Source organism: Podarcis liolepis (assembly GCF_965112155.1).
Source record: "Podarcis liolepis genome assembly, chromosome: 2".
NCBI lineage: Eukaryota > Metazoa > Chordata > Lepidosauria > Squamata > Lacertidae > Podarcis > Podarcis liolepis.
The window spans coordinates 95,088,388-95,103,042 of NC_139555.1; the positions used below are offsets into that span (position 1 = coordinate 95,088,388).

General features: G+C 40.5%; 1 protein-coding gene across 3 annotated transcripts in view; it reads left to right on the plus strand.

The window, feature by feature from the left end:
* PDZRN3 (PDZ domain containing ring finger 3) overlaps positions 1–14,655 on the plus strand; it is a 174,007-nt gene that overhangs the window by 122,323 nt on the left and 37,029 nt on the right. The window contains exon 1 of one of the 3 annotated variants that reach the window (XM_083491329.1): positions 8,099–8,374. The exons of the other annotated variants lie outside the window; for them this stretch is intronic. Within the exon in view, the coding sequence (XP_083347455.1) occupies positions 8,306–8,374 (69 nt within the window). The 5' untranslated portion in view covers positions 8,099–8,305. Of the gene's footprint in view, positions 1–8,098; positions 8,375–14,655 lie in introns of those variants that run through there. 3 annotated transcript variants of the gene reach the window in all.

The window sequence follows — 14,655 nt, forward strand, 5'->3', positions numbered from 1 at the left end:
TCACTTGTTAACCACAACAGAAACTGAGAATATTTTAAGCGTTAATTATCTATGGTTTCTCATAAGACTTGTCTTTCACTCGGGTTCAAAAGGAAAACACCAGCTCCCATGTTTCAAGAGTGTCCTAGCATGTAATGCTACCTAGCCTTCATCCGGATGGTTTTGAAGAGCGTGTTATTGAAAAGAAACATTGAAGCCTTTGTAGGCTGTACTAATGGCCTGTGACCTTAACTAAGAATCTGCTTTCTTTTTTCATTCTTGCACTTCAATACATTTCCTGATTATTTTCTTCTGTAATGTATACAAACAAGACTTCCTCTTGACAGATACATCTGTGATATGGTACATTTGCTGCACTGTACAATGTTCATGCTACTGAAGCCCATCTTTGTAGGGTTTGTTGAAAAGCATTTGAGCTCATCACCATATGCCCTACAACAGCTTAATTGGTTTGTGGTTCAGTATCTTATACAGTGGTACCTCAGGTTACAGATGCTTCAGGTTACAGACGCTTCAGGTTACAGACTCCGCTAACCCAACTCTGCTAACAACACTGTATTTATGGTTAACAGGTAGATAGCTGTGTTGGTCTGTCGTATTCGAAACAAAATAAAAAAAATCCTTCCTTAGAGACCAACTAAGTTTGTTATTGGTATGAGCTTTCATGTGCATGCACACTTCTTCAGATACTGTGTATTTATGCACAGTACAAAAGCCATCTGAAGACGAATCATTTGTAATCTAGTATCCTGTGACATTGGGTTTTGTTTGCAATCCCTAAAGGCAGTTCACCTTAAAGATGCTAAGGTCAAACACCAGAAGGATTTAGATATACTAAACAGATTGATAACCCCATTGTATCTCCACAATATTACTGTTTTACTTCAGCAAACTAGCAAATATTAGATGCTTCTGTGGGTATCATGGTAAATCACCACAATTTCCCTTGCCTCTGAGCTATAGCCCTATAACTGTGATCTCAGATTACTAGATGGAATCTAGTTCCTTTGATGAGATTGAACATTTAGTTTTTGATAACGTGCCTATTGGTGTGAAAGATTGAAAATTATGTCAGTTGATCTCTACAACATTCATGTTGATTAAACAGCTGCCTTAAAATTTTGCTTTAAAAAAACCAACATCCATTCACCACATCACTGTATGAAGCATTATTTTAGATTAATATGCTACAGAGCTAGAGTGTTGGCTTTTGTGTGTGTTCAAACCTTGTTCAGGTTAAGTTTTTTTCTAATAAGACTGTTTCCCATAACTATTTGATACCATTGGTCCATGCTTACGCCTGACAGGTCTCTCCACGAAAACAAAGTTCACTACAGCCAATCACAAACAAACAAACAACCACACCCCTAGACTAAACATCTCTCACCACCAAAGGAATACAAGCGAATAGTAAAGAGAACCCGCACAAGCAATGCTGACACAAAACCCCACACATACACTAGGTAGAATAGAAGCATTGCCACTCACCATGGCCCCCTCCACCTCTTCCCCCTTTTTCTTCCTAATGTAACACTGATGTCTCAACATAGGAAACTGATCTGTAGAAAACGTAACTTGGAAAAAGAGACATTGCACATACTTTTGTAAACCAAGAAATCCTTAAAAAATAATATGTTTTTAAAAATCCTTGTTCAGCTATCGTATAAAATTCACTGGGCTTGGAACTCTAAACCAAGGGTAGTCAACCTTTTTATACCTACCGCCCACTAATGCCTCTTTCTTGATGGTGAAATTTCCTTACCACCCACCAGTGCTCGATGGAAGGAGGATTCAGCTTGTGCCGTAGAACCCCCTACCGCCCACCTAGAATCCTGAAACGCCCACTAGTGGGCCATAGGGACCAGGTTGAGAACACCTGCTCTAAACCTTCACAAAGTATTTGGGAGTCTGAATTGTTTTTCTATAGTTTATTTAACTGATCAGACAACCCCTTTACAAGGAGGCCACAAATTAAATGCAGTCCTGGCTCTCACTAGACGTTCTCCATCTAATGCAGGGTTTTCCAGTTTTATTTTGTGCTGCTTCTGTCAGGAAAGGGCAGACCAAGTGGACTCTGTATGTGGAATGTGGAAGCTCCCAGACTTGACCTTTGATGGGGAGATAATATAACATTTCCCAGTTGCCCACTCGGGCAATACTGGAATCGAGCTCCTGCAATAGCCTTCAAATGATCCAGAGCGACATGCTGGAAATCTGTGTGGGTGTGCAGCTGTGCAATAAGCAACTGAGGGGGAGGGATGCCACCCCATAAAAACGGATGAGAGGTTTACCAAAGTATGGGCAGCATCTTTGTACCAGTGGGAGGACAAAGACGGCAAGGGGGGTGGGGGTGGGCCCAAGATGGCAAAGGCAGGAATCGGCCCAAATATAGCAGTTGTGATTCCCAAGTTGAAAGAAAATACTCAAGAATTCTTTCTGCACAGCTGTGAATTTTGAAGCCGCTTCCCTAGGAAAGCCAAGAGAAGCTGCTATGGTTTTGTAGATTTTGCATGAGAGCCAGACAGGAAGGCAAGTTTGTTTGAAGGAAAGGCTACCTACTTGGCTCTTTTCAGGCCTTGAAAGGATGCACCTACAAGCTGCGGTCTCCGATAGAGAACAAGCTCCTTTGCACCCAAGCCCAGGCAGTGCTTAAAATTCACTGCCATTATGGTGCTGTGAGGTGGGGCAGGTGGAGAATCACCACTGTGGCTCCTCTGTCTCCCAGTCAGGCCTACAGTGGGGTGGGGTTTTACCTGGGCATATACCTGTTCAGTTCACTAGCTCAAGAATCAGAGTAAGGACTTCCAGCCAAACTTCCTCTCCCATATGATTTCAGGGAAACCTGGGAGGGGGAGGATCAAGCAGTTGCTCTGTGACCTTGGATCGGGTGGTCTCGGATGACATGAGAAGCCTTACGATGAGAGCATCTATGCCAGCTTACTGCCAGTCAGCTGCTGGAAGTGAACGGATTCCTCTTGCCTCAGAAGCTGAGAGAGCCAAAGTATGCCTGCTTTATTTGTTTATTTATAAATTTCTTCCTGCACTTCAGGACCAAGCTATAGATGAGGCTCTGTAGAGAGTGCTGTGATAATAAATAAATTGTCATGATCGCACTGCCAAATATTTCTGTTTGCTGTGGCCTAGCAACTCAAGGCCTAATTCTTTCCAACAGAGGGCAGTGGTGTCATTTTAGCCAGTAATGGGAGCTGACAGACTTATTCCACGCACAACAGGAGTAGCTTGATTTTTGATTTTTTTTTAAAGGTAGTTTACTTCGTTCAACCTGGGAAATCACAGTATAACTGACAGAGTTCATTTAAGCTAAATTGCACAAAGGCAGTTTGCTGGGTGTGGCCATATTACCAAATGCTGCTTTGTTCTCAACATTTGACGTTTGTAAACTACTCCAAACCCATTGTGTTGCTACAAAATCACACAAATAATTTCTAGTGTTCCTGTTCAAAATATCAACGAAACAAAACTTTAATTAATAATTTCTATATCATTTTTAGAATGCAGAAGCCTTCAGTGGTATTTCGTCTTATTATTCATCATAAGAGCCCGATTAGCTCATTTATTTCTCACATATTGGGGAAACCAAGGCAAAGGCTTTCAAGAGCTTACCATTTAATTAACAGATGTGGAGGGATTTGAGCATGTACTAGAACAGCGAAAGCTGCCTCATACAGAATCGAGGTGATGGTCCATCTTGGTCTATTGACCAGCAGCAGCTTTGCGGGGTTTTAGACAGAAGCCTTTTCCAGCACTAACACATTGCATTTACTCTACTACTATTTGACCCTTATTAACTGGAGATGGCACCTTGTACATGCAAAATAGGTGCCCTTTGGCTAGCTACAGCCCTTCTCCATTCTGAAGACTGTACCTGTATGATGTCACCAGTAATGCATTATCTTGCATGGCCATACAAGATTTTAACATGCAGTTCTGAGCTAGAATGATCACCACAAAATAATCTCTGGAAAAAATTCCTCTTTGTAACGTGGTATTGTAAAAGCGGTCGTAAGACATGAAAACATGGGGAGAAAGCTAGTTTTCTAATACTTTTCTAGATATGGCTGTGCAATGCTGGTAAGTGTTCTTAGATTCACCATGTGATAAGATCTTTCAATCTTCATACTGTATGTGTTGTATGATGAGAAGGAGTTACAGTCACAGCAGCTGCAAAAGGTATGAAAGCAGTGGATGAGCATAGAGGACAGCTAGTTCTGGCAGCAGATATGGAAGAGGGACAAAGCTATTTATTTTAATCACAGAATTTAGGGTGATTCACACTTTGTTTTGTTCGTTTTGCACACTTTACCATAGTGACAGGGTAATAACCCACAGGAAAATCTGCCCTGCAAATTCATGGTAAAAAGATCTAATAGTGTTGTCTGGTCCTTGAACAACTAATATTAAAATGGCAGGAACAATGTGGTAAGTACAAAAGAACAAGGCAAAGGAAAGACCTGGAGGCAATGGCTGTTGGGACAAGGGAGGCACTTGGTAGGTGATTTGTGGCTAGGATATAAAATCACAGTCAACAATAGAGGGCACCAAGGCCATGTCCTGGAACCGGATAAATGGGAATTAGAAATATATTAATAGAGTTTGTTCCTAAAAGACATTTTTCTTTTATTTTGGCACTGGCTCCAAGTATTCATAAGGTAAAAGCTCAGCCTGCACAAAACAACAAGTCTGTAAGTCTCTAATTATTGAGAGCCAAAAACTTTTCATGGCCATAAGAGCTTTATGATATTGGGAAAGCCCTTATAAATAGCCCTATTGATAGTCGGATACATTCTCCGCATAGTCACTAAAAGGGCTGATTAAGCTGACCCAATTTTTGTACTTTTTTTTTTCATATAAAATAAAATCTGAACACATACAGAAACAAACAAACACCCCAGATTTCTTTTCTTCTGTAAAGTGCTAATGTTCCAAACAAATACCTCCCTTCCTTTCACCCTCTTTCCTACAATGGTCATCACCATCATCATCATAAACTCAGCTTACATAAATTTATTACAAAGGAACAGCTGCTCTCTCTCTCTTTACTCTTGCCCTCCTTCCGTATGAGAAAAACATTGAAAATGAAAGAAAGTTAATTAGGCTATTGGTACGTTAAGCAAAATATTATTTCATTGCACCCAGCCTAAACAAAGACAGTTTGCTTAAACAGTTGCTGATAAGAACACACAACTCAACCCAGGTCAATTTGAGACATTAAAATGTGTCAAAATTCAGAATTGGACTTACACACAAAAAGAAAAGCATCCTCAATTTAGAAAAGGCTCTTTGCTTGATTGTCACACTGACTCCACTTCCCAGCCAAGTGGGCTCATCACACCACATGGATACCACAGGGGTTATTGAATATTTGTCAACAAAAACATGGGAAGCCAACCCTCTTGATTTATTCTTCCATTTGAGACTACAGAATATTTTAAAGATATGTGGTGATATTCTTGTGTAGCTGCGTATTAACAGGGACTGCTTCTGTATTGCATCAGGGACCTGTCCTGTTATTTTGTTTCATTTAACTCATACTGATGAAATAAACTACTGATTTATTTCACTTGCAGCTGAAGAGCTGTTATCCCAATCTTCCTGATTCTTATATTAGCTTAGCAGATGTTCCAGTTCCTGGTGCACCAAAGAACACACTGTACACATTATACGTACCATGCTATGAGGTCGCAAATGCAGAATGTGGCCAGTGGAGAGTCAGATTCCATTCACTCTCCATAAAGGACAATGGGATGTGCTGGGAGAAGCTTGGGAGACAGAACCTCCAGATACAGGGAAATTTGAGACATGAAACTCAAACCTATCTCCCACTGAGTACAATGTGGTTAACTTCCAAGTAAGCAAGCATAAGATTGCAGCCTGGGAATGTGAAACTCCAAGCAACTTCAGGGAACATTCAGTCTTCCCAAAGTTGTCTCCTGAATCATTTGCCCCAGATATCCTGTGGTCTGTTCAGATTTTCTTTTCACTTCACCCTGTGTAAGGTTCTCCCACGTTCAAACCCTTAGAGAAATACTTTTTCATGTTAACATATGGGCTGACCAAGACAAGGCATTGCAAATCCTCCCAATGCTTTCAAAAAACCAATGCAGACTGTTTTGGTAAGAAAGGCAAAGGCAACAGAAGTTGTCATTAAGGGTAGACATGTTACAGAAAGAACCTGCCACCATATTTCCTTTTGTTCTTCAGCAGAGTCCTTACACTGTTCTTGATGTTTCTTGTCCACTCCACAGCCATCTGATGAGGAACCTGTGTCTGCTGAGTGAACATACACAGTGGTGTGGGTTGATGGCTGATTTATGCTTCCTTTGGCAATATTTGTACTTCACTTGAGCGGCTAGCATCACACTTTGATAATCAAAATAATGTTCCTTGGTTTGAGGCAATACAGTTACTGTACATCCACCACACTGTCCAGTTGTGGGATAAGAAAAGAATTACTTCCAGAAAAGAATAACAGGCTTCATCTGTTCACAGGACACTTTATTTGACTCTCAGACTGCACACATACTGTCAATGGGTGAGTTTAGCCAACAATCAGTGGTTACTACTGTGAACAAGTGCTTCCTAAGGCTCTGTCCACTATTACCCATTGAGGCACAGTGGCTAAGAATGTTGTGATAGGGCTAGATAGAACTCAGTTCTGATCTCCACTCAGCTACAAAGCCAGTCACCGCCTCCAAGCCTAACCTACTTCACAGGGGACTCTTCCAGATAGCCTCTTTCTTGAGCATTCATTCTGATTTGCTTGTAGGGAGGTTATATGTCTTGTAGGGAGGTTATATGGTTATCCCACACTTTGTTGTGTATTTCCCATCACTTTCCTAACTGCAAGAAGTCAAGTGGTGGTGGTTTTTTTTAAGTGAATTTCTTGCATCAGAGTGACAGAGCACTCTAATGTGCTTTAGTTGTGCAAACCTCAATTTCCAGTAAGCAACTGAATTCCTCTGCAAAGTATTGAGTGTTTGGAGGTGACCAGAGGTGTTCCAGGGATAAAGGGGAGGGGGACAGTATATGCTAGCTTGATTACATTGGCAAAAAGTTAGGATCTACATTTTATAAAGGGTGGGGGACCCTGTTGCCTCCTATAATTTATTCCCAACTAGAAACAGTGTTTGTGGGATTTCTGAACACAGAGAGACACCTGACCCTTCATATGTGTGTTACAATGGATGAAGCCGAAACTTGCAAATCATCACTGGGTAATGATTTCATTTGGTGAATGGGGAATAATTTCACTTAGAATTTACCAGCTGAAGGAAGTAAATATACAGAGGGTTTTTTTTTTAAATACACATCATAAAGCAACTATAGCAATCACATTACCATGGAGTGCACATGCTATATGGTCTTTAGAAGACCTTGAAGTGTGCTCAGCTGATTATATAGCTCCTGTTTAGCATATGCATAAGCACAGAATCATCACATAAATACTATTAATGGGTGCTGTGATAATGTGCAACCATTCTGATGTCAGGTGGAATTTATAAAGAATTATATTATCGTGAGGTTTGCTGGCAATATTGTACTTTAATGAAAATAAGTTGCAGAATTTGTCCCATTCCTAGTTGCATCAGCTCCTTGAGTTGTTCCATTCTTCATTTTTCTTCCTTACTTCTTTTTTGCTAAATGCATGCTTGTTCACTACAGACTTCCATTTAGTTGTGACCACGTTCTCTTAAATATTTTAAGGAGTGTTTTATTTAACTTTGCTGAACTGTTTAATGTTGCTTGTAATAGTTCTGTATCAGCAGCAGATTCGTTTTGGTTATGACTTACATTTAAAATGTATTTGTAAACTGCTTAAATATGCTAAGAATTATCCTTAGGGACCACAGTAAAATGCAGTCATGTTTATTTGTAATTGCTACAAAATGGTTTACAGAATTGTTAGTGTCTTTTATTATGCCCTGCTACTGAAGTGCTTGCTTGTTAATTAGAGAAATTTCAGCTGTCATAGGCAGCAATTATAGCTTCTGTATCACTGTCTGTTATGAATAGTCAATGAGAGCTGATTAATATGCATGAGCAGCAGTATATAGTGTGTGCATTGGACTAAAGCAGTAGAGGGAGTGTTGTGTACTGTGAGCGGAGGAGGGAGAGCATTAAGGAAGAAGGCAGAGTTGCTTGCCAGTGATCAGAGCATCACCAACGTAAATCATTTCAGTTTCATCTGACTCTCTTAGTGTGCCAAAGGGATATCTACATGCATGCTTGCTAACAACAACTTCCCGGGCTCTTGCGGTGAATAAGAAAGACAGTTTTCTTAAACATGGGATGCAGCTTGTGCTCTCTGCAGAAGCAAGAGGAACAGTACAAATTGCTGTATGAAGTTTGCCAGGTAAAGCTGTTTGCTTTGAATTCTAAGGACGTATATATGTTACATTAGCCGCATGACAATTGCTGTTATTTTTATTGTCAGAGCAAGAAGAAGGAATAGGCAAGGAATGTTATTCCATTGTAGCAAGTAAGCTATTACCTTATTTGACATGGGCTTTGGGATTTATTTATTTTTTATGGTGATGTGCCTTATGACACAAGTGCAGAGGTTTAAATATTCGTTGAAATGCATCATATATGTAATAAACAGGCATCTATAGCTACAAGGCAGTAGACCCTGAGATCCTGTCCCCAGCATGAGTTAAGGAAAACATCTCAGCCAGGGTCAGATCTTGGTCATGCTCTCTTTAAACAAGTTTGGAAAGACACAAGTGATGATTGATGTGGCGGAGGGGTTGGTCTCTGTTTACCAGTAGTTCTATGATGCTTCTTTATGGTGGACAAATGCACTAACTTATTTACCACAGACAGTGAGCCACTACCTCTACCAATACTTTGACTCAAGTTTAATTCCTGTAGATTCTGTGTTTCTGTCAGTTGTAAAAATTCCTTTTGCTACCCAGGGGAGATCCCATCTAGAATTCTTTCTTTATCTATATACAATATTTTCTCTTTCCCAACTTCTCTGGCTACAAAGCACAGTGCGAAAAAATGAACACTTGAAAAATCATTCTGATATAGTCCATGCCATTTTTTAAATATTTGTTTGGGCTCCAGCCATTTGCCTCTTCAGTTGATTCTGAAAGATCATCTCATCCCAAAGTACAGGTTTGTAAAGAAATACTATACTAGTAGCTCCAGTAAAGTTAGACATAGTGTCAAAAGGAAATGCAGAATTTGACAAGACAAAACTTGTTTTACCTTCTCTTTACCAATAAATAAATAAATCTGAAAAAGTGGCCATCTTTATGCTCTATATGTTATTTGACTCTAGAAGGGAGATCTAAACAATAATTTTAAAATATAACTATCTGTGAACATACAAATTGCATGTGGGGTGATTCCGTCTTTACAAAGTACTTTAAGGAAATGAAAAACAGAGCACCTAGCAACAATTATTGCCAAATGCAAAAAGTGTTTTGTTTTTACATTTGCCAGCAGAGGGTGTTGCAAATCACAGAGAAAGGTGAGGTAGTCTTTGTTGTGGAACTACTCATGTCACTCACAACACAGTAAGTAAAATGGGCCTTGTGTTCTGTACTAGCAGGAACACAATTAAATTTTAAGCACTGTTTTCCATATATATGTCTCTGACACCTCCCAGAGAACACAATGGCTAAGTAGAAAACTTTGTAACTACAAACAGAAAGGCATGTTCACTGTCGTGACTGTTTTATATCAGCTCCCTTGATAAACAGTTTCCCTGTGTATCAGGAGAGCAAATGTTTTAGAAAGCAAGGTAGCAAGACTTCTTGGGCATCATCACCACAAACTTATATCAACATTGTTCTTGCAAATTTTATCCTAAGGATTAGATACTCTGTCATAAGAGTTAACCCGTAACACTTCCTTGTTTTTTATTATATAAAGTTCTTGAATACTATTAGGCTTTAGTCCTATGACCACTTAAGGAAGGATTTGTGATTATAGTTAATTCGCATTGCAGATAGGAACTTTGCAAAATGTTTGTAAAGTATTGGTGGGGAGAGGGTCTTCATAAAAGTTTTGATAGCAGTAATGGACCACAGTGCTGGAAATAATTAGACATGAGTTTACTGAGGGCCAATTGGGTTATTAGAAGAGTTGTAGGGGGGGTGCTAATGTACATTAAATCTCAATTACTTGCAGTTTCAATGTACTAAGTGTCAACACAGCAATCTCGATTTCAGAGAAAGAAATCCTGCTTATATTTTGATTAGGAGATGCTATGCAAATCATTAATTTCAAAGTGAAAAATCATATCTAAGAAATGGGCAGTTATTTTTTGCATAAGGTGTGTGCATCCATATCTTGACACACACATTTTCCCGTTCATTGAATTTTGCCCCTTATTTTAGGTCATGAGCAGCCTGATCCATGACCTAGTTAAATGGAAGTACTTGAACTTCAGCCAGCTTACAGCTTGAACTCCAAGCCAGCTAAATTGGAATAGTAGGATTTAGCCAATGGTCAGCTCGGTCCTATTGATCAGCTTTACCGGCACAAACAGCAGTTTTGAGCAGTGAGAGCTGAAGGGATGTACTGCACTACCGCATTTGCCCAGCCTCCCTTTGCTATTAGAGATCAGCAGTAGAGGGCTGCGCTACTGCTCCTGGTTCCAAGGCTGTTTCTCAGTCTTCGGCATGGTAACAGAGGGCTCACCCCATGGCCCAGCCAATCCATGCATGAAACAGCTGTGCTGGAAAAGGAAGAATGCTGATACAGCAACATTAATGGCCATTGCTTTGGCAGTGCTTGGGATCACACTGGCACTGCACTTTCAAACATGCACGGTTGATCTTTATGGTTTGCTTCTGCTCTACTAACACAGCAGGCTTGGGCTTTGTTGTTGTTGTTAAGCTGAATATTACCAGTGGTTTAGAGACTGCATGTTGGAAGGGCTGTTGTGCCAACTTCACTTATTTTTGCATGTGCTGGGGGTGAGCAAATATTAAATGGGAATCCTACGTATAATAGATATCACTGGGTATTGGTTACCAGATGTTCAGGAGGTATTCCAGACAGTGCAGAATATGAAGATCATAGGTGTTGATTCAACATATGCTTGAAGTAGCATAGAGTAATGTTGCTTGATTACAGAAGCACCTTAATGTGCCACAGTGAAGAGCTGGTTCAGTAAGTTGTGGGATATAATGATGATGGGGGGGGGGGTGACAAGTTGTGTAAAACTGAGAGATGACAATAATCAGGTAATTGTATTTCCAACTATCATATGTCTTACTGTATTTTCTTCTTATTGTATTTGTATTAAAGAACCTGAAAATACAAAACAAATGTAAAAGGCTTGCATAGCACATTGTTAAATTCTCTCAATGTGAATAAATGAGACATGCTTTCACACACACCTGCAGCAGGATGAGAGCTGATTCCACTTGATGCAGTCCTATGTAGCTATTGGATGCAAGTGCATATGAGACCCAAGGCCATGTGTCTGTCAGGCATCAAGTGCTTGACCCCATCCACATAGTTTCAATATTCAGATCAATGCAGTGGTACCTCTGGTTATGAACTTAATTCGTTCCGGAGGTCCGTTCTTAACCTGAAACCGTTCTTAACCTGAGGTACCACTTTAGCTAATGGGGCCTCCTGCTGCCGCTGCACGATTTCTGTTCTCATTCTGAGGTAAAGTCCTTAACCTGAGGTACTACTTCCGGGTTAGCGGAGTCTGTAACCCGAAGCGTTTGTAACCCGAGGTGTTTGTAACCCGAAGTACCGCTGTATTCAGATGTATACCATGATCACATAGGATCTCAGCACAAAAAGAGACACCTGGAAGTCAAAAGCGATCATGCCTGCCAAATCTCTGCTGGGAAAGTGTTGGGCAATTGACACCATGTGGCTGACTTATAGTTGAGCCCAGTCAGGCCTCTGTAGCACAGGGGACAACTAACAGCACCCTTCCAGATTATCTCAGTGAACAAGCTAGCATATAAGCACTTAGAAGGTCCTTTGGCCTAATCCAGCAGATTTCTCTTATGTTCTTCCCCAGACAGACTCTTTACAGAATTTTGCAAAAGTTTAGCAGTTTTGCATCATTGTTGGCAAGCCAGAGACTTAATACTTTCTGCTGAGGACGAGTCTCAAACTTACAAAAGGGTTATATTTTAAGGTTTTGGTTAGGTTTGCAAATTAGTGCTTAACAGCACCAAAAGTTATTCCAGATTCTACAAAGTCCTGCTCAGCATTAATCTTTAAATGTCATTCTGTGTGTTTGTTTGTTTGTTTGTTTGTTTGTTTGTTTGTTTGTTTGTTAATATCATTGTCATTCGTCCAAGGAGGGAAGGGCAGCTGTGAGCTACCTGGCTGAAACCTTCCTGGCTGAATAGGGTTTTTCAGGTAGCTATAGCAAGATGTGCTTAAGTTCCATGATCATGAATTAAGTTCCTTCTGTCTCCATATAATAACTCTCATTTCTTATTCTCAGTTTTTGGATTGTAAAAATCATATATGGTGCTACGTCAGGACTGTCATTCATTCTGTCATTCAAGCCATTTTCAAGACTGTAGTCCTCTCAATACAGCTCATGTCAATGCCATTAAAAACAAACATAAAACATATTCAAAGCAGTTTTAAATATGCCCAGTAGTATAAAATTCAGTAAATGTTGACAAGGACTTGACAGCAGCATATACTACAAAAACTTACTTTGAAAAGTCAAGGGGATGAAACTTTCTTAAAAACCAGGACTGAAGGAGTCAATCATACAATTATTAGAGATGCACTCTCTGCACTGAGAATATAGCAGAAGGAAAGGAAAGATAAATTCTGCATTTTTAGAGCAATACTATCTCTCTGTATGTTTATCTATCCACCTCCATATTGTAATTGGATGAATCATGAGCTGTTCCTATGCGCTTTTGATTTACAGTGAAAAAACTCCAGTAGAAGAAATGGGGGAAATGTTACTTGAATGAATTGGCATGCTCACAAATAACACATGCTCTGGTTGCCAAAGGTTTATAGTCCAGGCTGCCTCAACCTCGGCCCTCCAGATGTTTTTGGCCTACAACTCCCATGATCCCTAGCTAGCAGGACCAGTGGTCAGAGATGCTGGGAATTGTAGTCTCAAAACATCTGGCGGGCCAAGGTTGAGGAAGCCTGGTTTATGCAGATCAACAGGGAAAGGAATTTACTCTTCTCACCCTATGTTCAGCTTGTGTTAAAATGGTAACATCTGATACCAGTTTTTGCCAGAAAGAGCTTTTCCGCTCCTCTTTGGTTCATGCTTAAACTTGAGCACTGGGAGCAAATAACCTCTACACCTGTGCAAGTTTGATAATCAAGCTTGGGTGGAAGGAGCTACCAGTTGAACAAACTGAGGAGAGCAATGGATGCCAGTGGCCTGAAGACATAGGCATAAATGTATGTAGATTGGGCATAAATGTTGAATAATTTGAATATAGGATAGAGCACACTTTTCAAAAGTTTGACATATTTGCTTCATTGACACTAAATAAGTGATGGACAACCTGTGGCCCTCCAACTGTTGTTTGGACTCCAACTTCCATGGAAGCATGGTTCACGGTCAGGGAAAATGGAAGTTAATAGTCCAGCAGGACCACATTTCCCCATCCCCCATCCCTCCACTAATGCACTAAAGGTAAAGGTAAAGGACCCCTGACAGTTAAGTCCAGTCGCAGATGACTCTGGGGTTGCGCCGCTCATCTCGCTTTACAGGCCAAGGGAGCCGGTGTTTGTCTGCAGACAGTTTTTCCGGGTCATGTGGCCACCATGACTAAGCTGCTTCTGGTGCAACGGAACACCAAAACCAGAGCAGCACATGGAAACACCGTTTACCTTCCCAGCGGAGCGGTACCTATTTATCTACTTGCACTTTGGAGTGCTAGGTTGGCAGGAGCTGGAACTGAGCAACGGGAGCTCACCCCGTCGCGAGGATTCAAACAGCTTACCTTCTGATCAGCAAGCCCTAGAGGCTCAGTGGTTTAGACCACAGTGCCACCCGCGTCCCTTGCACTAATGCACTAGCCATGCATTTGTTTTATTTTATTTTATTTTTTAGGCCGTAGAACAGCATCCATTTGAGAGTAACCCCATCAAACCCAGTGGGGCTTACTTCTGAGTAGAGCTGCATTGGATTGAGGATTCTTATTTGACGTGGCCATGGAGAAAATTGAGGAAGGGAGGTCTGTATTCTGGACCAGTTAATCCAGAACACTTTTGTCTCTGCCTCCACCATCACTGATTCCACCAGCATACAGTAATACTTTCCAAGGGAATGCAGCCCTCAACAGAGTAAAAAAAAGATGGTTCTCCCTTACCTTATATGAATACTTCAGGTTCTGATTTTAAAGTGACATAGCGTAGACCCTTCATTGCATACATACATTTGCGTAATCCGAAAACTTTTGTCCTGGACTGGGTTTTCTGCTGCTTAATTAGTTCAGCATTCTCGCTGATAGACTGGAGACCTGTAATCTGCTGGAAAATGGCCTTTAATGATTGTGGCGCCTGTCCATGGCTCAGAATCCCCCTTTCTTAATTAGACCATTTACTAGAAACTGGCAATTGAAATTTTCCTCTTCATTTGATGATGAATAATGCAACACCTCCATTGGATTCTCTATAGAAAATACAGTTTCTTCATGGTAGAAGGGTTTTTTT